Source organism: Lepisosteus oculatus, chromosome 3 (genome assembly GCF_040954835.1).
Source record: "Lepisosteus oculatus isolate fLepOcu1 chromosome 3, fLepOcu1.hap2, whole genome shotgun sequence".
Taxonomy (NCBI): domain Eukaryota; kingdom Metazoa; phylum Chordata; class Actinopteri; order Semionotiformes; family Lepisosteidae; genus Lepisosteus; species Lepisosteus oculatus.
In genome coordinates this window covers 69172999-69195910 of record NC_090698.1, presented here as the reverse complement: position 1 = coordinate 69195910, position 22912 = coordinate 69172999, and the positions used below count along the sequence as shown (strand labels likewise).

Sequence of the window (22912 nt, the reverse complement as noted above, 5' to 3'; positions counted from 1 at the left end):
GTACAGGAGTGTAACAGTTAAGGCATGACATTGCATGAAGATCCTGTGAGATATCCAGCTTCCTGGTGGGTGGTGTAGGTGGCATTACTGCTGTATACAGTGCTGCCTGTTGGAGGGTCCAGGCTGTGCTGTCGGACAGCAGAACTGTGTTCAAATGCAGTTGTGATGTTGCATTCATCCCTGCTCATCAAGATGAGTCTGCCGATCACACCTCTATCAGTTAACAGCCACTCAGCCTGGTCTAACACACCTGTTTGTGATCCTCTCAAAACTTGTGCCAGTGTTTTAAGTGACTCAAAGTGAGTTTGAGTTGAATGACTGGTAGCTGGTGAGACTGTGACTGGGAGAATGAACTGGGAGGAATCCAGTCTTAAAGCATGTTGGATTAGGAGTGTTTGTGGGTGCATTTGAACCCAGTTCCCTTGGGCAGGGAGGAGAGCACGATTAGAGAGACCCCACCATAGGAGGTGGCAGAGTGGGTGAATTTACTGTAAGTGGCACAGGGAGGCAACAACATCAGTGTGAACTGCTACATTGATCAGATTCATTAAGGAGTAATTGCTTGTGGGACTCTACATCTTATAGTTTGCTCCCTGGCTACAGCCTTGAGACTGTAAGCTGTGCGTGTCTTTGGTCTGTGTTAGCTACATGAATGTCATTAACTTGGCAAAGAACTGTAAGGAAAAGCAGATTTCATTTTTTCTGGTGAAAGCAAGCAGCTTTAAACCTGCACCGCTGGATCACAAAGCAAAATTGTTTGTGTAGCTGAAGAAGCCAAGGCTCTGTTTATATGTGTGAGTCTAATACCGTTTTGCCGGTATTATTGTTTGTGCAGAGAGGATGGTGTGAACACTCCATGCAGAGCTATGTGTTTTTCCTGAAGGGTTATTCTAGTTAGTTTTGATTGCTGATATTGATTGAAGATCCAGGTGCCAAGCCAGTGCTGGTGAATCAGCATCAGCAGCCTGAAACTGAATATGCAGTGCATGATCATTCCCGCTGCCACGGATTTTATTTTCTGGTCTTTAACGCGGGCTCCTGACCAGAGCCCAAGCAGAGCACCGTGATCTCGGTTTCAGTTCTCCTCCCGTGATGTTAATAGTTGGACAGTTGTGAGCGGGGGGCGTTATTAGAAGGAGGATCTAAAACCTCTGCTTCTGCCTTGCGAGGTCAGGTGGTAAATCATCAGTACAGGTGTGGGTGGAGGGGGCTCGTGGATCGCAGATGGCGACGCGTTGATCCCTTTTAAGCAGCTCTCGTGCCTTCTTGAGGATGCTGTGGTCAATATAATCTACAGTATATCCATATCACCTGCAGGTAATAACATGATGGAAGTATCAGAAAGCAACACGAAGGCAGAACCCCGAGACGAGAGGGTGGCAGGCAGAAGGCAGGGAAGTTATGGGCGGTGTAGTGAAGATGGAAAGTCGCAGTTTTACTCATAGAAGTTGTTGATGGTGCCTGCTGTCTTCACGTGCCTAGAGAGAACTGTCCTGCCTGCATCTGCTCCACGCTGCTGGACCTGCTATGTGCCTGCTCAGGCCCCTGCACGTGTTCTTAATTAAAGCTTTGCGTGTCACCCAGAACTGGACACATAAATGGGGTGTCCCAGGCATCTGGTTTGAAAAGACTTTTGGGGGATGGGGCGGGAGAGACGTGGCTTTGTTTTTTTTTAAGAAATGGAAGGTGTAAAAGAAAACAAAAAACGTTTTGAACTCCTAACAGTGCCGCTGTTTTGATGGCTGGATTTATTGTCTTTACAAGGAACCAGAAAATGACAGTAAATTCTGCAAGGAAGAAGATTGATGAGGGATTCTGTTTATATTCAAGCCATCTGTTTTTTTTTTTTTAATTGAGACCTCAGGTGTAGGCTGAGGGAATGGAAAGATTCTTGTAGGAACAAGCTCGTGTCTATGTGCAGTCTGAGTCGGTGACCTTAAGGACGGATTAAACCCCCAGTAACGTGGTGAATTACAGAAACCTCTGAGGCTGCAGGGCGTTTGTGTGCTTGGTGCATGTTATAATATTGAAGCAGGACTGAAGTTTCTTCAAAATGGAGCCAATGCTTTTGTAATTTTGTAAACACGGACATGTAAATTAAAGAAAATATAAACCAACCGATATGTAGCATGATGCCAGCAGCATATCACCCGGCAACTCACGAATGGGAACCCACTGAAGCTCAGCAGGTGTGAGCCTGGTCAGTACCTGGATGTGAGACCTCCTGGGAAAGACTAAGGTTGCTGCTGGAAGAGGTGTTAGAGGGGCCAGCGGGGGGTGCTCACCCTGTGGTCCATGTGGGTCCTAATGCCCCAGTATAGTGACGGGGACACTATACTGTAAACAGGCGCCGTCCTTCGGATGAGACGTAAAACCGAGGTCCTGACTTTCTGTGGTTATTACAGATCCCAGGGCGTTTCTCGAAAAGAGTAGGGGTGTAACCCCAGTGTCCTGGCCAAATTTCCCATTGGCCCTTACCAATCATGGCCTGCTTATAATAATCCCCATCTATGAATTGGCTTCATTACTCTCTGCTCTCCTCCCCACTGAGAGCTGCTGTGTGGGGAGCGTTCTGGCGCACTATGGCTGCCGTCGTATCATGCAGGTGGGGCTGCACACTGGTGGTGATGGTACATTACCTGTAAAAGCGCTTTGAGTGGAGTGTCCAGAAAAGCGCTATATAAGTGTAAGCAATTGTTATTATTATTAGATGATTGTCAGGTAGGGAGCAGTTTACCTGTTGTTGTGTATTATGCTTTACCAAGTTAAGGAAACAGGGGAATGTGCTTGCCTGACTATTAGGGGAGCACAGGGATGGAGATCATCGGGATAAAGCTCTTCCGAAAGGTTAATGTTACTTTGGCAGGAGACTCAATAGTTGGTGTACTTTCTGAAGCCGGAAGCTGGCTCTATTCACACAGAGCTCCGGGAAGGCCATTGTTTTCATGGCGTTGGGCGCCCTCTCCTATATCTTCCCGCGGATGGTAATGGCGAGGGGGTTTTCCCGGACCGTGGGCACGGGGCGAGGGTGGGGCGCCGGCTTGGCCACTAGCCTCTGAGCGGCTGTCGAGAGAGGTCCCGCGTTAAAACTGGAATTTCAAGAGCTCAGCCTGCAGTATGGCTAAAGCCCACTTCCAAAGCATATAATAACATTGAAAGCAGAGCTGTACATGTATCACTCAGGCTTTCCCATTGGGGAGTGCAGAGCTGACTATGAAGTGGCTCAGCTTTTAGGATGACGATGGTTTCCAGGTCTTTCTTGGGCAGGTTATGAAGATGACTGCGCTCCAAAGCCAGCGTGAAGAACTACGCTCGACTGCAGGTTCCCAGCCCTGGTCCTGGTGGAACACTGTCTCTTCTGGGTTTAATTCCAGCTCGGTTCTGAATCGCAGACTAATTGATCTCAGTTTTCTATTTAGGGAATAGTTGTACTTTTAAAACATTTTGTAAGGTTGAATGGGATTTGTAATAAGTATTAGTCCTGTACCAGTCTCTAAGTTCCAGAAGTGCCCTCATTCAGGTGTGTAATCTGAAAAAGTGACCAACTGGACCAGTTCCTTTTTGTAGGAAGTGATACCCTTGATGTAGGGTTTTTTTTTACACTCAGGACTGACTGAAGAAAGTACGTGTAATTAAAGTCTAAACAAGCAAGCGGTACAGTTTAATCCTCAGTTGGCACGGGAGATTTGGAGCTCACCTGGAATGTAAACCAGTGTTCCTCCAGGACCAGGGTTGGGAGCCACTGAGCTACACTGTGTCATGCAGGCGAGCGAGTGGTGCGTCAGAAGAGTGACAGAACATGTGACTGGCACTGTGCCACGCTCGGGTTCTCTCGGGGGCAATGAGTAGAGAAGCCACCTGAGCAGTAGGTAGGGCACATACATTGTGCAGACCCCAGAGGTCACGCCAATTAAGATCAGCAGTCTGCTGCTGTTAGACCTGCTGGCGTGCAGCGTGTATGTTCCTACTTTTGACTTTTTGCAGTTCAAAGGCTGCTATTCTGTGGGTGGTCGTCTTTTCCAGCCCTTCACCACCCCTCCCTGAGATGCCTGCTGTGTATGTTTCCCTCTCTGCTTCTTTACATGACGCTTTGTCATTTTCTCTTGTCCTCCCTCTGCCTGCCTGGATCTGCGCTCGTCTCCGCTTTGTTTAACTCTGCCTTGAAGGGGGTGCCAAGGGTGTTTGCACAGTGACAGCCTTGAGAGAGTAAAAAAACCAGCACGCGTTTTCTCGAAAGAGCTTGGGTTCCTCACTTCTTGTGGCCTTCAGTCCGGGGAAAGTGGTGAGAGGAGCACACAGCCTGAAGGCTCTCTCTGGCTCTCTGCTTGTTTTTCATTTCTCCTGTTTCTTGTCTTTTGTCTCGCCTTCGCCCTCCCTGGCCGCTGCCATGCCTGAAGTGCCAGTGATCTTGGGGAGGTGTGTCTGGGCTGTCTGTGATCACGGTCTTTCAAGAAAATGGCAGTAAGCATGGGGTGGAGCTGTCGTCCATCTCTCTTCTCCCCATCCCTTACATCCTTTGCTTCCACTGCTCTCAGTGTGCCCTTGAACGGTATTTATCTCGTTCTCTCTGTCTCTTTCTGGCTCGTACAGTTCTTTCGAGCTAGTGAAAGTGAGAGGGGGAGTTAGCCTAAAGGCAGACAAGAAACTGGTTAGGCTGCTCTGTGTCCTGGTGTTGGAGTTTCATAAATTGCCCTGTGCTGGGAGGATCATGATAGTAGTTACAAATGCGAGAAGGCCATCCGGCACATCTGTCTCCTGTGCTCTGGCAGATGGTAGTTAATTAATCCAAGGATCACAACCAGCTGTGTCTTGAAAGAAGACGGGGCTCGGGGTTCAAACTCATGGCAGGGTAGCTTGTTCCACACTCCCACAATCCTTCCTGTTTGGAGTTTTAAATGCACTTCCTTGTAGTGTCCACTCATGTCCTCCGGTTTGCCTGTTCCTGTTCATTCTGCTCCCTGTGGGCGTCAGGGCTGGTATGTGTTGTGCTTGCAGGAGTCCACAATACAGGCTAATGGAAAAAGGACTTGCATGCTGGTTCAAACGTGGACCAGTGGGGGCCCACCCAGTCCACCGGGTTTTATGGGTGACGCTTAAATCCTCACTTGACAGGTTTCTTTTAGTGTTTGCCAGGGTTGGTGTGTTGTTCAGGTAAGTAGCTTATCAACCATTTGAAATGAAAACCGACACCCTGTAGCTCTTAAGGACACTGATGGCCATTCCAGTGATTAATTGAATCGGTTATGTTGCCACAGTGATTGGCAGACGCGTTCCAAGTTTCCAGTAATATTTCCGATTAAAACAAGCAAGAGTGTCATATAAGAACTGTTGGATGGGTGCTGACGAGGACCTCGGTTGGCCATCCTAGTGAAGAACCAGGTTCTGAAGAAAGCATCCATCTCCAAGAGGCTTTAGCTTACCTGGGCACTGTGAAAGACTCTACATACACTTTTGAGAGGGAAAATCATAGCATCTTGAATGTAATGGTGCAATACTCCAAAACATTGAAGGTGGGTGGGCAAAGTGTTTCATAGTTTCGGTCAGTCATAAATCTACCTCCTCTCTATCCCCTGCCGAATAAGCAATGTAATATTAGGGCCTGTATCTTGGTGTCTGTTTTTTTCTATTCGTGTTGTGCGTGAGGTTAAATGTGTAGTTCTGGAGTGCAGCTGACAGTGGCTCTTTAAACGTGGGTCCCTTGAGCGGTGATCTCAAGCAGTGGCAAGGTGACGTGACCGGTGCTGACAGCTCTTCTCTTCTGCTCTGGCCTGCACCAGATCCGTACACCGCTGGGGGGTTACTCTTGTACGAATTATAGGGGGCTGGCATAGATAAGCTCTGCTTTGACAAGGGATTTGGAATATTAATCCTAATGTGTGTTTAAGCCTCCTATAATGAGCACTGCTGAGTCAATATTGTGTTTAATTTGAAAACCAGTGTGATTTTGTTTTCTTCTGCCATAGTGTGTTTTCATATCGGTGCAGATGGCAGGGGCAGGATCTTCTAACAGTGTTTTTTTTTCCCTGAAGAAATTCAGGCAGTTCACAGCACCATGTGTGTTACTGCCGGTGTTCAAGCAGTCCTTCTGATCTGTGTTTTTCATAGTCATCTTCATGTTGCGGAGTATGTCCAGGGGAGATTCCTAGACAGGACAGTTCCTTTAGACGGAAGAAGAAAGAGCTTTTTACTTCCCATGTGGCTTCTAAATGTTTGTGATTGAAGGGGAGTATTATTAACCATGCAATCTGCTAAACTGATGTGGATGTCTCTAAACACTAGTTTTATTGGATAACATGCACTGTAGTGGTCTACATGTGTACAGAGTGGGGTGCTACATTCGGCGTTATTTTTAACAGTTGAATTAAGTTACTTTGAAAGGAATGAATTTCAAAAGCTCATCAGTTGAAAAACTGTCATCATATGTAATTTTAGAAATCTTCGGTGGCATTAAAAGTTTAAGATATCCCCGTCCCCAGTTGGAATTGGAGCAGTTGTAAATCATGTCCATGCTGGTGTAATTGTGAATGTGAGTGGACAGTGTGCTGGTTGCGAATGTTGTTCCGCACTCCCCTGGGGCAGGAGGACCCTCTGGCTCCCCCTGCTGGCTGGGCAGAGTGGCTGTGGTGAGTGTTCTCTGTTGACTCCACTGATAGCAGCATAGGGAGGACTGTCACGTACTTGCTGGGCTAGTTTAACAAGGTGGAGTAGGAGTATGTGGTTGTAGTCAACATCATACACCACATGGGGACGGAACAGAAGATTTTGAAGGGACTTGATACATTTTTTTTTAATTCTTTAAAAAATATTTTATTTGAGCCCCATAAAGCATGCATAAGCTGTGAAAAATTCAGAAACTAAAGTCAAGGGGGGGCAGGGAAGTGTTCAGCCAGTCTGGCCTAAAGCAAAACTTGGTGCTGTTTCTAAAGTTAATCACTTTGCAAGACAGAGTTACTGAAGAGAGGTTGTGGTCACTGGATATAGATTTAATCCTCATCGTGACCACAGGGGTCCGCTTTTACTTTTCAAAAGTACTTGGTTCAGCTGGAGATTTCCTCATTTTCATCTCTTGAGGCTTGCTTTTCATTTTTAGTTTCGTCTTGGCTGTCATGTGTTATCAGTCCTTTTGCTAACGGCCCAGAGATGGAGATCGGTTGATTTCCGTCTCTGGGTTGTGGATGGGCCTCAGGACTGGAAGCGGTCTTTTCATCGTAGCTGCAGTAACCCGAAGGAAGGATAAATCCGACGGGCTCTGCTGTCTGAAGTAAGCCTAGGGACACAGGAGCGGTGTCTTGAACCGAGACGTGTTCGATGTGGCTGCCAGCAGACCCCCTCCCTGCCCTCACAGGGGAGGGGCGGTGACTGTAGGGCCCGCTCGTGAAGAACAGGTGTGGCGCCACCAGCGCCCGAAGCTTCACAGCCACACTCGACGCATGCCTCTGTTATGGGATGTGTCACCGATTCGTGTGGCGTGGCCTGCCCGTACGTCCTTTATAGTGGGGCACTGTGCCTCCTCTTGGCTTGACTCTCGTTATCGGCCTTTGCCTCTGTGCAGCCGCCAGCAGCCCAGGCAGGCTGCTGTCCCGCCACCGCGTCCCTCTCGATCTCATTGATCTCACAGCGCGCGCCCCCAGCGGAGCAGCGGAAATGGATGGAAATGACAGGTGTATACATCTATAGGAGCAGGAGCGGGTCTCTGACACGTGGGGGGCGTAGTGCAGTGTAAGGGGATACATTGGAGTTCTCATCGGCGACCTATATTAAGACAGCAGATAGTGGGGTTATAGACTTACGCTGACGGGCTCTGTGCGTGTGCGGCGTGCCTGCTGTGTGAGCCCGTGTTGCGCAATGTGTTGAGTCCGGGGGGCGGGTATCTGGTGCAGATAGGGTGCAGCCCAGAATAATCGCTGCCGCGTTCCGCAGCCCGGAGCGAGTGGGGAGAAAGGAAGCAGAGTGTGGCAGCGTGAGAGGTTAAAGCGCTGGTTCCTTTTCCTCGCATTGTGCTCTAGGGTTCGCGTCTGGAGTCTCCGCTTCAGAAGGCTGTTTGCCTGTCCAAGCGCCTCGTTGAAGTCCTCCGTGTGAAGCTGTCTCAGATCTCCGTAGGAGGGGGAGGGGGTGTGGGGAGATAACCTAGGCTCAGCAAAAGTCGCCAGTCTCCTGTCTGCTTCCACTGTCCAGGTTCACATGAAACAGGGCGCTTACAACACAGTGGCACTTGGAAAACACAGTGAGCTTCGAAACCCAACGGATCTCCGGTGCTTTAGAAAGATATAATGGAGATGTTCAACACGGTGATCACCTGTCTTGTAAGTCCTGAGTTTCCCAGAGTAGGCTAGGAGGCGGAACACTGTGGGAGTGGAAATGGACTTGTCACTCTCTTAGCATTTATAGCTGTTTTACGTGTCCATGTGCATATACGCTTGGGCACAATGGGACAGCACTCCCAGGTTCCAAATTAATAAGAGATCAACCCCAAGGATATTTCCGTGACCTCCAGAGGTTGCAGTCTGAGACTTGTGTCTGCAGCAGGCAACAGTCTGATCACCACTCGGTAACGTGCTGCCAGACCTTAATGGGGGGATAACTTCTCTGTTCCTTTGGAGGGTTTGAAGATCTGCACTAGGCTTCCTGCCTAGTGGGCTTCGTGGTGATGGCTGAGGGCATTGTCACGACTTATAAGATTTAAGGCAGAGAGGGAACCAGCAGCTTCACAAGAGGGGCTGTGGTGGGATAATACCTGGATGTTACAAAAAGTGTTTGTCTGTGGGCTCCAGTTTGCTTCTGTTGTCATGAGGTAAATAGTACGAAGAAGATCAAGTTACACACCAGTGACACTCGCAGTGGAAATCCCAAACACGGTGATAACATGTCCACTTGTCTTGTCAATATTACATTTCCTAGGCGGAAACCTAGGAAATGTCATATTCCTAGAATAAGATAGAAGGTGTTGTGGGAGTGTGGAACAAGCTACCCAGCTGTGTTGTTGAAGCCCATACCCTGGCTACGTTCAAGAAATGTAGAGCCCAGATGAAATTCTTGGGTCAAAAGCGACTAACCTGTCATTGCAGGTGCTTGGATCCCTTATCGCAGAAGTCAAGAGCTGAGGAAGTCTCAAGCTGTCAAGCTGGTCAGTTTTAATTTTTAAAACCGGTGTTTTGCTTCCAGGCCTGCGAGCCTGCTCCGCTGCTTCATAGAAAGCAGATGAATGCTTTGTAAGTCAAGTAATGAAATGAAACTGTTAGATATCGCTCTTTGAGGTTTTGATGAGTTGGCGTAGGCTTCATCATTTGTGCACTGGTTCTGCAGGCACGCACTGTTGCTACAGTCCTGCCACTGTCCCCATTTAATTTCTTCTGTGTTCCCGGCTAAAATGCACATTCATTGTAAAACATCTTCTGGAGAAAAAAAAAACAGGCCAACTTTCTTTCCATCTGTCCGAAACTGTATTGACGTTAGCCATTTTTAGATTGTACCTTGATGGAAGTGTGTGCTGTTTTTTCAGTCTTCCTGTGAGATGCCGAACCCCAGCGCTCGGTTGGTGGGGCCCAGTAGTTCTGTGGATTACACCTGCTCTGCTTTCCTCTTGGCTCTGTGCGAGGGCAGTCTTGTAGTGGGGCTGTGAGGGGAGGGGGGAGTTTGCTGCACTCACAGTGTTCCTTGTGTGCTGAGAGCTATAAATTTCCCTCCTGCCTCCTGTGAGGGTGAAGGGTGCTCTTCTTGGTGACCTCCCCCACCCCCCCTGCGTACACCCTGCACAGCAGACCACAGGCTCTGAGCTCCCGGGAGCAGAGTAGTATCCGTTCGAAAACATTGAGAGGGATCCCAGTCAGGATAATACGATCTCGATGGTCCTTCGTGTGCAATTGGAAAAACATATCGGGGGGAAGTGGGTCATTAAAAACAGATGAGGACATCCTGCTGTAAATATTGCAGAGAGGAAGAGGGGAATGGTGGGGGGTTGGTGATTGAAATATAGCAGATTTTAAGGACAGATGAGGAAACCTGATGGCACAGTGTAGCCCTGTGGTAGAGCAGGGGTCTGCTGGTCAATGGAGCGCTGTCAAGATCAGCGTGCTGTGGGGTTGAGCAGGGAGTGGAGTAGACCCAAACTGTTGCACAGCATAGGCAGTGTGAGACTTCTGTGAAAGTGCCTTAAGATGACTGGGGTCTCAGTCCCAGCCTGCGGTGGTGTGATTGCTGTGCTGGACTAGACTGTAGGGCACTATACAGCGGAGCCACTGCAGAAGTTGCGTTTTGACACCAGACTTTGCTTGCGCTGCTGCCAGGTGATTTTGTAATGTTCTGTGGCAAGGGGCACGTATTCTTCTACTAGGGGAAACTTTTATGACTGTTACTGCTGACGTACCAGTGCATCCATATAGAGAATACAGTGAAGATGACCTAAAACGAGCTTTATTCTATGAAAGCAACCTCCAGTTGAGTTATCTGGAGAGTGTTCTGGTGGCTTGTACATAGTTCTGTTACTGTCAGTAACCTTTTATCTGTGATTTGTTTTTTTAGCTCTTACTTGTTTAGGTCTTTCCTAATGTGTGGGTGATTTACAGAGGTGAAAAATAGCTGTGACATTAGGGCTGTTTCACAAAGCGAGATTACTCATTTAATCAGATAACTTTTAGTAAACATGCTGACAAAAGCCTGGATTTTCTGTTTCACAAAGCAAGATTGAATTTTGTCTTTAGTTTAGTAACTACAGCAACATGTTCTCTGTTCTTCACCTGCTCCGAGGCAGGATAAGACAAACTTAGCCTGACTTTGTGGTTAAGAGCTCAGTTCCCAGAACAGTCAGTCTCTGCAAAAACTCTTCACTTTTCTTTAGCAATCCAGTTGACATTAAAGCTTCGTGAAGAGATTGGAAGTTTAGGGATCGCCAAAATCCTTTACAGTTCACAGACGATTTTTATTTGAAAGATGCAATTTCAGCAGACAGGGTATACTTTACATTCAGGATCTCTCAAGCCGGTACGTTAATACTGCTCATCATAGCTCAACATTAAAAGAAACCGAAACTCTGTTCATAGGGTTTCCTAGTGCTAGTGACTGGTGCAGTTTCTTACTGTGTTGGCGGCTTGAACAGTAAGTCAAGCGAAGAGGGGAAATGGGGTTGGCAAAAACTATCAGTCATTTCCATCAAAAGAAGTCTTTATGTGTGAGTCTGCAATAGGGGTTATGAAGACTTAGGAGTGTATAATGTACAGCTATCATCATCACATTGTTTCCTGTGTTATCAAATGATCTGTGGCGTATGGTGTCACGTCAGCAACGCGTACATGACTGCCCAGACAGGGCATATGACATCACTGTCGCAGGGTTTGCGCGGTACACTAGAGCAATACATTCTTTATTGAGGTGATGATGATGATTCCTCCTCTTGCAGTCTTGTTGGCTAAAATTAGGAAATGTTTCATTCCGAGGATTGCACTACGCTGCATTGGACAGTACTACTGTAAATGCTTAGATTCCTGCTGCAAAGCCATATTGTACAACTATGCAATAGCTTGAAGGAGAGCTCCACTTCAGTGCCATAACAATGTAAATTCAATAATGCCCGTGCTTGTGCAATTTTTATCATTTTGTCTTGAGATATTTTATTGGATTTCATAATTAACTTGGATATTCAATTGATCTTCAATTCTTTCGATTCTTTCAGACAACGTTTCTGGCTTTTGTGACGGCTACACTATTATAACAGATTTCATCCTCACGGTTTTCCCTAAAGAGCCGTAATTCATGGTCACTTGATGAACATGCACGTTCTTTCACTGTGGTTTTGTTGACCCGCAGCTCCAACTGAAGTGGAGCATGAGTGCACAGTGAGATTGTTTAAATCTGAATCGCCCTAGCTGGAAAATTTACACCAGAGTTTGCTTTAGTCCAGAGGAGTAATCCTGAATTTCAGTTATCGGATCCTGATCCTGAATTGGTTAGACCTGCTTCGTGAAGCAGCCGCATGGTCAGTGATTGCACGCAGCTAGCCAGTGTGTGGTTGTGAACGTCGTGCTCATCGTGGCACGTTTTTCACGTGGTGACCCTGGGGCTGGTCAGTAACAGTCCTGGTAGGGCCAGACAGCTGATGGGCCCCTCCTTGAAAGTTTCAGCTGTCGCAGGCTACAAGTTGGTGTAGGTCTGACAGACCCGTTCGTCATGGGACGTGAGCTCGGTTTAATCCTCGCGCCCGAGTCGCAATGTGAGCGTGCCAACAAAAACAACTTGGAAAATGTGTAATATTATTCTAGTTTTTTTAGCACAGTGAGGCTCTTGCGAAAGCATGTCTCTGGACAGCGGGCTGCTTGTTATCGAGAAGGACTGTCAGAGCTGTTTACTTAAGATGATTGGAGGAAGGAGGCAGGTGTTACCAGAGCCTGTGGTTATACAGTACACAGCGCCCATGCTTACGATGACATTTTTAAACACGGCTTCACGACTTTTTATCATGAAGTTAGTCTGTTCACTTCTAAGTCCTTCATACTGTCAGGAGAGTATTTAATATGTTTGTTAAATAGTGACTGAGTCTCCCAGTGTACGACCAAAAAGAGGTTTCATAGTGCGAGGATAAGATTTTAATCATGCAACTTAACGGAGGGAAGACGTTTTAACCACCTGTACTCAAAACAAGTTCTTCTATTTATTTCTCAGTACAGTCTGCATGATCACTGTGAAACACACATTCAAAACAAGTCTAACAACCGAGCCATACTACTAAGTTGAGGCAGCCCTGGCCTGGATCTCAAGGCTTTTCATACACAAACATTACCAGATACTGCCACCAATGTTGCTGCAGTGGCTCTTAAAATCTTTTAGTGCAGTCACTATATGTAACAGTCGTCGCTGTCACCACAGGCTTTCTTGTACAGAATGTATTTGCTATGGAGTCTTTGTAAAATTCTCCCTTTTCTTTCCTATAAGTCGGCTGTTCTTAGGAAGGGTACTTTCTAAATTGCTGCTTTTATAAACGTTCATTGTGTCTGTCATACTGATGCAACTTGGCGTGTGTGACAAAATGACTCGCGTCCTGTTACACAGCAGGAAAAAATGCTCGTTTGGTTATGTGCTCGTCATTTATTGACCGTTTCTCCCCCATCTCTTTCTTTCTCTGTTTTCCAGATTTTCTATTTTGTACATTGTTTTGTATATACTGTATATGATGACTTCGCTAGGCAGCGAGCGGGCCCGGGGCACTCGGGACAAGGTGCTGCCTGCAGCCACACAGACACAGCCCCAGAAACAGGTACAGGTGAGTCCTGGAGTCACACAGACACACACAGCCCCAGAAACAGGTACAGGCGAGTCCTGGAGTCACACAGACACACACAGCCCCAGAAACAGGTACAGGTGAGTCCTGGAGTCACACAGACACACACAGCCCCAGAAACAGGTACAGGCGAGTCCTGGAGTCACACAGACACACACAGCCCCAGAAACAGGTACAGGTGAGTCCTGGAGTCACACAGACACACACAGCCCCAGAAACAGGTACAGGCGAGTCCTGGAGTCACACAGACACACACAGCCCCAGAAACAGGTACAGGCGAGTCCTGCAGCCACACAGACACACACAGCCCCAGAAACAGGTACAGGTGAGTCCTGCAGCCACACAGACACACACAGCCCCAGAAACAGGTACAGGCGAGTCCTGGAGTCACACAGACACACACAGCCCCAGAAACAGGTACAGGTGAGTCCTGCAGCCACACAGACACACACAGCCCCAGAAACAGGTACAGGCGAGTCCTGGAGTCACACAGACACACACAGCCCCAGAAACAGGTACAGGCGAGTCCTGGAGTCACACAGACACACACAGCCCCAGAAACAGGTACAGGCGAGTCCTGGAGTCACACAGACACACACAGCCCCAGAAACAGGTACAGGCGAGTCCTGGAGTCACACAGACACACACAGCCCCAGAAACAGGTACAGGCGAGTCCTGGAGTCACACAGACACACACAGCCCCAGAAACAGGTACAGGCGAGTCCTGGAGTCACACAGACACACACAGCCCCAGAAACAGGTACAGGTGAGTCCTGGAGTCACATAGACACACACAGCCCCAGAAACAGGTACAGGCGAGTCTTGGAGTCACACAGACACACACAGCCCCAGAAACAGTTACAGGTGAGTCCTGCAACCAAACAGACACACAGGTGTTAAGATAGACATGATACGTGAGAAGTGTTTTTTGGACACCGTTGTTGTTAGGTTAACGCAGGAATGCAGTGCAGTTTGCGAAATGAACAAGCTCTGCTCTCTCCTCTCCAGGCCACAGCTGAACAGATCCGACTTGCTCAGATGATCTACGACAAGAACGACGCAGACTTTGAGGACAAAGTGAAACAGGTGATTTGCTCAAAACCTACTCTGACACTTCACAGCATAGGTTCGAAAACATTTTAACACCTTTCTTGGTTTATTCTTTACTGATGCCATGCAAATTGTATTGTGGTTTGTATTCTGTAAAGGGATTATTCTTTATGGAAAACATCAGTGGGCTCAGAAGCAGCAGGCTTTCCTTTGGTGAGATGAGGAAGACTAATCTGAAGCTTCTCAGCTAGACTCTTGGTCAGTGTCCTTGTCAGGCGCAGAATGGATGAGCTCTTTAGGATCCTCTAATAATTCCTGTAGGCAAATTCAACCAAGAATGGTCCGTTCTGATCTGGCTGTTGAGGAAAAACCAGCGATTGTAAAAAAAAAAAAAAAAAAATAGAAATAAGTAAAGGAAACCTTTACCGGAGGTAGTCTGTCTGAGAGGTGATGTGATGACGGGGTTTTGTTTGCGTCTCTGCAGCTGATGGAGGTCACCGGGAAGAACCAGGACGAGTGCATCGTGGCTCTCCACGACTGCAACGAGGATGTCAACAGAGCCATCAACATCCTGCTGGAGGGCAGCTCGGACACGGTACTCGAGACCGCGGGGACGCATGAGAGCTTGGGGCCTTTCTCCGACACGCATGGGAACAGCACCCACTTTTAATTATCCTCATGGTTTCTGCAAAGGGTAATGTAATGAAAAGATGGTAAAAAAAAAGGTGGAACAGCCTCTCCAGCCACCATTTGTAGATCTCTCCCCCAAACCCCCCCCACCCCCGCGACTTTGTCCCTGGGAGGGTGTGGTCGGATGTTAATGAAGATTCCCGCAGCTGTTGTTAAGTGACAGCAGTCGTATCCCCTCTCACACACCCCCTGCAAGCGGCTGCCCCTCAAGAGGTGTAGCAGCTGGTTCCTGTGGCTCTGCATGCTCCACATACTGAAACCGGAGCTGTTCCACGGGCTTCACCATTCAGTGTGAAGGATTCATAAGAAATCTCTTAACGAGCGATAACTGGATTCCTCATAAGCTGTTCTTTTGGATAAAGACATGTTAATATACTTCCACGCTGGAAACTCGGCATGAACCATTCTGGCTGGATTTGACTTGAGGTGTATGCTGGAGTGAAGGAAAGAGCATGTATTTAAGGCTGTGAGGTAGGAAGGACAAAGAAAATGTAAGGATGGGTATGGGAGATGAAAAGGGGGCAGAGAAGATGGAAATCTATAAGATGTGTTTCTGGAGAAACATGAAAGACACATGTCATCTAGAGATATAATAAGAATTTGACCACTGAGAGCAGGGGGGAGGTGTGATCCATGGGATGATTTTGCTAACTTTCTGGTATTTGATTCTTCTTATCCCTGAGAAAGATTGCAGACAGGGGTCAGTGTAATCATGGCTGGGGGAGGTGAAATGAAGAGCTTAGAGAGCTCTCTGGTTGTTATTTGACATGTTCCCAAAAAACGATCTGCCTTGTCGCTCACCCATCTGCGTTTCGCCAATGTAAACACTAGTGCGCTCTCCGCAAGCGATGCAGCAAATTAGTTTTATGAATGCCCGAGTCTCTTTAAGGACCTGTCTCTGACTGAAAAGCACAGTGTTTCCGGTCTCCATACTGGAGCACCGGCTTGGATATTATGGACCACAAGAACAGGTGCCACTGAATGGTCTACCAGCAACACTCACAGAAGCAAGCTGGTTTTCAACAGGGACAGATTAGTATCGGTGCCAGTGAAGTAGCACTACTACATCTTTCAGGGCTGAAAGTTCTCCAGTTCTCCAGGAACTCGCTTTAGTTTCTCGCTATTTGGATTCCTACCCCCTGTCTTTTAGATGACTGAGGTTCCTGGTGTTTACTAGGCACCTCAAACGCCAAGTTTCCCCCCTGCCTGTCTTTACAGTGTTATTACAAGTAGTTCTTATAAAGAAATCAACATATGGTTTTGTTCTCGGAGTACGGCCTCGCTGCGCTACATCTGTATGCTCGAAAGTTAATTCCATTTCTGTTTGTCGCTGATCAATAAAATAATTTCCCTCGGTAGGAAGACAGATTGACGTGGGGAAGTTAAAAGGGTCCCTTCATTTAATTGTGTTCCCTAGATGAGGGGACTTTTAATGTCACTTGCAATGAGTCTCTGCTGCTTATTGCAATATTTTTACAGCTTATGTTTCGTAAGCAGTGTGAGTGAGGCCATTTTGGGAGAAAATACACCTGTTGGTATACAGTATGCTGCCTATATCTTGACCTTTGATGGTACATCTTTACCTCTGCTACGTCTAATCGGGTTTGTGATTTCTGAAAGACAGGAGGCTATTGATTTCTGATTCACAGTTGTCTTCCATGTTTCTTGTCACCTATCAGTCATTACGAACATATAGAATATAGCAGGAATAGTAATTAATAGTAATAGTTTTAATGCGTTTTAGAATGAGCTGAAATGTAGCACTTCAGGTGCTCATTTAGGTTTTGTCTTTTACTTTAAGCACCGTAGCCTGTCATTTTGATAGGACCTGCAGTGTATAATCAATGCTGGTGGCACCAATGGCAAATGAGAACAGCTCTGTAGTTCACCTTGGATTTGGACAGGAAACCAGTGAAATATATGGACAGTTCCAGTACTGTACTGCTGGCAAAATACTCAATAAGAAATAAGCAATTTAATTTTCTTAGTAAATATCACTTGAATTCAGTGCATCAAATTCAGTCACATATCCATGATTTATTAGTTACTATAAGTTTTGTAAGTGTTTACTTTCCAGCATTATTTTCATTAACAGCCCTTTTGTTACTGCGCTGCTGGGATTTCAGATGGAGCTCATCCTGAACGGCAGTCTGGATAGAACAGTGTGATCGATGGATTTGATTAGCTGTCCGTGCTCTGTATGGAGAATCCCAGGTGAGGCCTTCAGAAGCCATGGCCTGGTTTCTGATAGGTCTCCAGAGTAGAGAGGTGCCATTGCAGTTGGTTTAAAATAAAGATATGAACCGTGAACAAAACAGTCAAGCAGAAAGAAAGAGCACATAAAAAAAACAATTATATAAAATGAGTTCATATAACAAGAAAGAAGCTATAGAAGTTAAATGCATTGACTGACCAAAGCCCCTGAGAGTGCGAGCTGTACAGTCACTCTGAACAGCCTCACATTACACCTGGAGGCCTGGACAGTTGCCCAGTCATAGACACCCTTGCTGTTTTCACTCCCCAGCTGGGCCAAAGCAGAGTCTGTGAATTTCATAAACCACATATTTTACAGCTAGCTATCCTAGTAACAGCTGAGCTTGATTTTTTTTTCCCCTGTTACTGTTATGATTTCAGAGGGGAGTACTGTTTTCCAGAGGTAGCTTCATGTTTTCATGAAGCAGCTGGTCTGTAATAAAGCAGGACAAAGGCCAGTCTTTCCTGCCTGTATGTCAGTGTCACCTGGGGCTGAGCTGTGTGTGTATGAGCAGCAGGAGAAACATTCCCAGTGTCCCAGAGAGCGTCTGTCATTTCTCTTTCATCTCTGCATTGAGCAGCATAACTCCTTTTCTGCCTTCTTACAACTGTCTATACAGCATGAGTGTGTAGATAGGTGTTTCTGCTTTTAAATACACAGCACATGATTTACGTTTTTATGTATTTGACTTGCTGGGACCTGGTGACAGACGTGTGAAAAGTCAGATAACATAAATATAATGAAAAGCAGCTATGGCCCTGTAATCCCCAGTGAGAACAGGATTTCAGTGTTGTGCAGAAACTGAAACAAATGTGCGAATTGAATGCTGCAGACATTACTGACAGGTTTTTGGAAGTGCCGGTGGCTCTTGTACCTGCGTGGAGAGGAATTGAGGAATGTGCACAATGCACTCTGTTGCCGAGATTGTTAGAAGATGTAAAATCTCTCGTCAGGTGGCCAACAGCAACCTGTTTGAATGATAAATGATTGCTTGAGCTTCTCTTCCTCGCTCCGATCCCAGCGTCGTGCAGTGGCCGGGGTCGGGTCAGGGAGAGAAGGGCTGGGCTGTCATCAGGGCACAAGCCGCTGCTGTCGGCCCACTGCACTGAGGGGCCCTGCTGCAGAAATGGGTTCGAGTCGTATGGCACCTGCAGGCTTCGTTCTGGTTTAGACTGGCCGTGTCTTGACCGTAGGGTGAAGCTTCTCTCTGTACGAGGACTCCGGGTGTACGACTCCAGTCAGGCGCTTCACCGCGGAGCGGTTTCCTTCCCACTTGGCTTGGGGCGGTGCAACACACTGGGTGGTTTCATTGTGCTCCTTTCTCTTCCACGAGTCCTTCTCGTGATCTTTACACTAGACGGGGCGATGAGTGTGGACGTGGAGCAGAAAATGCAGCCACTCTTCCCATGCAATTTGTAACTGTTAGAGAAACTTTGGAGAAAATACACTTCATTCGATTTTGTATACTTTACCCCTTTAATATTCATTTTGCTTGTGTAGATTCGAAAGAGAGGATGAATCATAGCAAAATGGCACAGAGAAGATGTTACAATGACGGCGTTTTAGCTCCTGCGGGAGGGAATGTTCCCCCCCCTTTTCTGGGGGGTGTTCTGGAGTCTCACCGAGGCACCGCTGGGGTGCAGGTGTGCCCGCGCTCCTAACGGCCCTCTCTTCTGCCTCCGGCCGCCAGACGTCCTGGGAGACGGTGGGGAAGAAGCGCAGCCTGGGGAAGGAGGCGCTGGAGAACAAGGAGAACCGGGAGAAGCGCGGGGAGCGGGAGCCCAGCCGGGGCCGCGGGGCCGCCAGCCGGAGGGGCCGCGGGGTCAGCCGCAGCCGAGAGCGTGGGTGTCCCGCGGGGCTCGGAGTGGGGGGGTCAGTGTGAGTGGCCGCTGTCGAGAGGAGAGTGACGAGCCTGCGTGTGCTGTAAGGGTGTGTCCAGAGAGACGGCGTGTGTGCATGTCTGTGCCGAGAGCAAGTGGTCGGTATAAAGTGGGGAAAAGGAGTGCCTGTGGTTTTTGCCTATTCATAGAGTGTGGTGTAATTGAATGTGTGTGGGGTTCTGCTCCTTAATTAAGAAAGAAGGGCTGTGGTGTCTGTTGCTGTGCTATTGCAATGATATAGTGTACCCGTCTGTCTCGGTGCACAATTCTGACAGGACCCTGTGTGCAGCAGATACATGATTGTCAGTATATAATTGCATGGTATGTTATTGTCTGCGGAGGAGGAGCATGGTATGGTGTCAGTTGGATGTGTGTGGGGTTCTGCCGTTACATCAAGAAAGCAGCGGTAGTGTCTGTTGCTGCGTTATTGTTGTCTCGGTGCACAATTCTGACAGTACCCTGTGTGCTTGCTGCAGTTCGAACAGAGGAGAACGGAGTGGATCTGATTCCCGGGGAACGAAGCTCGGACCGAGGCCGGAGGGGCAGAGGCAGGGGTAAGCACTCTCTTCGATGGCCTTTCCACAGTTCGCTTGTAAGAGCACCGTCCGAGCACCACTTTGTGTACTCCGGGAGGCTGCTAGTCAGTGAAGGTTTCTGCTTGAAGAAGTTACTTAAAAAAAGGACAGTCTTAGGTGTTCATGTTCATGCATCATGTAGATCTAGACAGTGCAGGGAAGTAATAAAAATGCAGAGGGTAGAATAAATAGTTAAAACTGTAGCATTTAAAAGTTGTTTAGATCGTACAATGCACATAGTGAGATCTTGTTCACCATGTTACAAAAAGTGATGCTGCTCCTCTGGAATAATTCCCAAAGCGAGCCACCAGAGTTGCAGGGTGAAAGAATTGAACCTTTTCAGTATTGAAAGAAGCAGACCATAAGAACTGATTCAAGAATGTACAATGCTCAAAAGGCACTGAGAAAGTCAGCCCAGTGGATATCTTCAGAATGAATGGAGGAAGGCACCAGAGTACACAAGCGAAAGCCATCTGCCGGGCTTAAAACTGCAAACGATTGTAGGCAGCTGCCCAGCCATGTTGCTGAAGCTGATATCCAGGCATTTTTGAAGAGTAGGCCAGGCTGAAATCCAGGGGGTCAGTTACTGTACCTGCAGGCTCGATGGGATGGGCGGCCTCTTCTCGCAACCTTGCTTGTGTTCTTCTGTACTGTTCGTACTGTGGATGTACGTCTCCTGTCAGACTTGTCCTGTTTCATTTCAGAGGAGGTAAGGTCAAGGGACGGGCGAAACCAGTATCTTTATTCAAGCCCGTTGAACATTTTACCAGACAAGGTCCAGGTGGTAGAAACAGCAGTGTCGTTTTTAGGAGCCCAGCCTTCTTTCCGTTCTTCAGAACTAGCTAGTGAATTCAGGAAGGCAGCCTGCACAATGACATAGGCCCTTAGTCTGAAAGTCAGAGTACTCCGAAATGACCTTAATCAGAAAAAGGAACAGGCTTTAAAACGCACATGCAGTGTACACAGTGCTTTTTGAACCAAAACAGATTGAAACGCTTTGGGAGGAACTTGAAAGGACAGTGGCGGGTGAAAAAGGCTCTTGGAAGTTATTAAAACTGACTTCAGAACGGGAAGTGAAGAACTACTGGGTATCACGTTTGTGGCCCTGGCATGTATGCAGGTGAGGTAGCTAACACGCAGTTGTCGATTGCAGAGAAAGGATGTGGTAATTGATAAACGGGTCAATTTGTTGAAGGTTAACATAGACCAACAGATGTATAAATACAGTAGCCATTATACAGGCATGCACTTATGGACATACAGATATGTATAGCACAAATGCACGTAAGGTTACTCTCTAGCTTTCTGAAAACGGAGCAGAAACCACAGACTGAGAGCCATTGGAGGACAAACAACGCCCAGTGTTTCATTAGCAACGGCTGAATCTATCCCTGTGGTTTCTATATTGGCTTTCTCAGAATGAGCCATCAGAATGGCAATGCATGTTTGAGACCGAGGTAAAATCATATCCTCATATCTGGTATCGAATGTGACTTAGAGTTTGAAATGTTAGTGGCATAAAGTGGTGCATGAATTGAAACCTACTTGACAGTTAACTTGGCTTTTCTGTGCCTTGTGCCTCAAAAGTTGTGGATAAAGATGTTGATGAATGACAGCAGTTAAGGGTTTGAGAGAGAGGTTTCCTTCGTAACTGTATTGTCCAGCAGTCTGTCTGATATTAAACAGTGAATTTAATAAGGGTCAGATTATCAGGTGTGCATATACAGTGGCTCCAGTTCACTCTGTGCACAGTATATATGCACTAATCGGTTTATTGCTTTTCATACGAAGACGTTTGTTTGCTTTACAGAAAACAAAGTAAAATTTCTGAAAACAAGTGCAAGCTTCAAATCTACAGTGGCTCAGTCTCAGGCGACTTGTCAAGTGGCTAGAGGGGTGTGATGATGTCCTCAATCATGTCTTCCCGGCTTTAGAGACCTGGAGAGCAGCACTGCCGGTCTGTCTCTTTCATGACGCCCGCAGTTTGAGATGAGCATATCAGACGTTTCGGAGCAATGGCAATCGATCGGTATGGCAGCTACCACCGGGAAGGACTAACCTTCTGGCAGAAGTGGCAGCAGAAAGACCAGGGGTGGAGAAGGGTTTGTTACTCTATGTAAGGGCTGTTGGCCAGCCTGGTGTCGGGCGGCTCGGCCCAGCGACTGGGGTCCCCCCCCCTCCCCCCCCTTCTGTCTCCCTGGGACGCTCACAGCTGTCTCCGCCTGCTCCCCCTGCCCCGAGCTGGGCGCTCGCTCGCGGGGGCCACAGCAGTTGGGGGCGGGGGGCTGGGGCAGGGGTGCTGGGGAATGTTCTATTTCTGGCCAGCACCAATTACCGGGAACCCTCTTAGAATCCGTGGAATGCTGCATGTCAGGCAGCTGCTCCCGGGCTGCTTGGGCACGGGGCCAGCGGGCCGGGTCTCCCTCGATCCGCTGGCGAGAGTGCGGGAGTGTGGGCGGGGTCGGATCGGCGCTTTGCAGCGGAGGCTGCCTCTGTCTGAAGTGTGTGTGACCAGGCAGATACGTGAAGGTTTTTGGTTCCAACGTGAATTTTTCTCGGTTTGACCAATAGCATGTGACTCACTTCAGTCCCCGGAGCTGCGCTAGAAACCTACCTGTAAAAATGGAGTGAGGGATGTTTTGATGTCAAGACATTTTTTGAGCTTTAGGGAAGGGAATTGCCTATTGCCCATTATTTGCCAGTCTCAAGTAGCAGAGTACGAGCTTAGACTGTTTTCACCTGGATATAATCACCCCTGTTTTCCTCATGTTAAACTGCATGGATGGGAAGCATTGAATGAGCCCAGGTTTTTTCCGAATCCTCCTCTCCTTTGCCCAGGAAGGGAAATTAACAAACCAGTCTACATCTGTGTGTCGCATTTGCTTCAGATAATTTGAGCTACAAAAATGTTCAAATTGCCGTATTTATAGTTCTATAACCATGAGAATTGTACACTAAAATGTTTGTGGCTTGTGTGCGCATGTGGTAAGGTAGGGCAGTTGTAGGGCCGCTAAAGCAGTTTAAAAAAAACACATACTGTGATGTTCAAAATACAAAAAAATCTTAAACATGAGGTTAGAGAAGAGACTTTTCATGGAATGCAACTTAATGATGCTGAGGCTGTATTTAAGCAACTTTTCCCAGTTGATGGCACGGAAAAATGCACACTGCGCACAGCTGCTGTGCTCATGGATTT

At 47.5% G+C, this 22912-nt stretch overlaps 1 protein-coding gene across 9 annotated transcripts in view; it reads left to right on the top strand.

The window, feature by feature from the left end:
* The window catches only part of ubap2a (ubiquitin associated protein 2a), a 47023-nt gene that overhangs the window by 1939 nt on the left and 22172 nt on the right, over positions 1-22912 (top strand). For 7 of the 9 annotated variants that reach the window (XM_069187462.1, XM_069187459.1, XM_069187456.1 and 4 more), the window contains exons 2-6: positions 13120-13249; positions 14276-14353; positions 14802-14912; positions 18952-19102; positions 19618-19695. In XM_069187462.1, coding sequence (XP_069043563.1) covers positions 13157-13249; positions 14276-14353; positions 14802-14912; positions 18952-19102; positions 19618-19695 — 511 coding nt within the window. In that variant the 5' untranslated portion in view covers positions 13120-13156. Of the gene's footprint in view, positions 1-9065; positions 9125-13119; positions 13250-14275; positions 14354-14801; positions 14913-18951; positions 19103-19617; positions 19696-22912 lie in introns of all 9 variants that reach the window. The other 2 variants (XM_069187454.1, XM_069187458.1) reach the window with 2 other exon arrangements.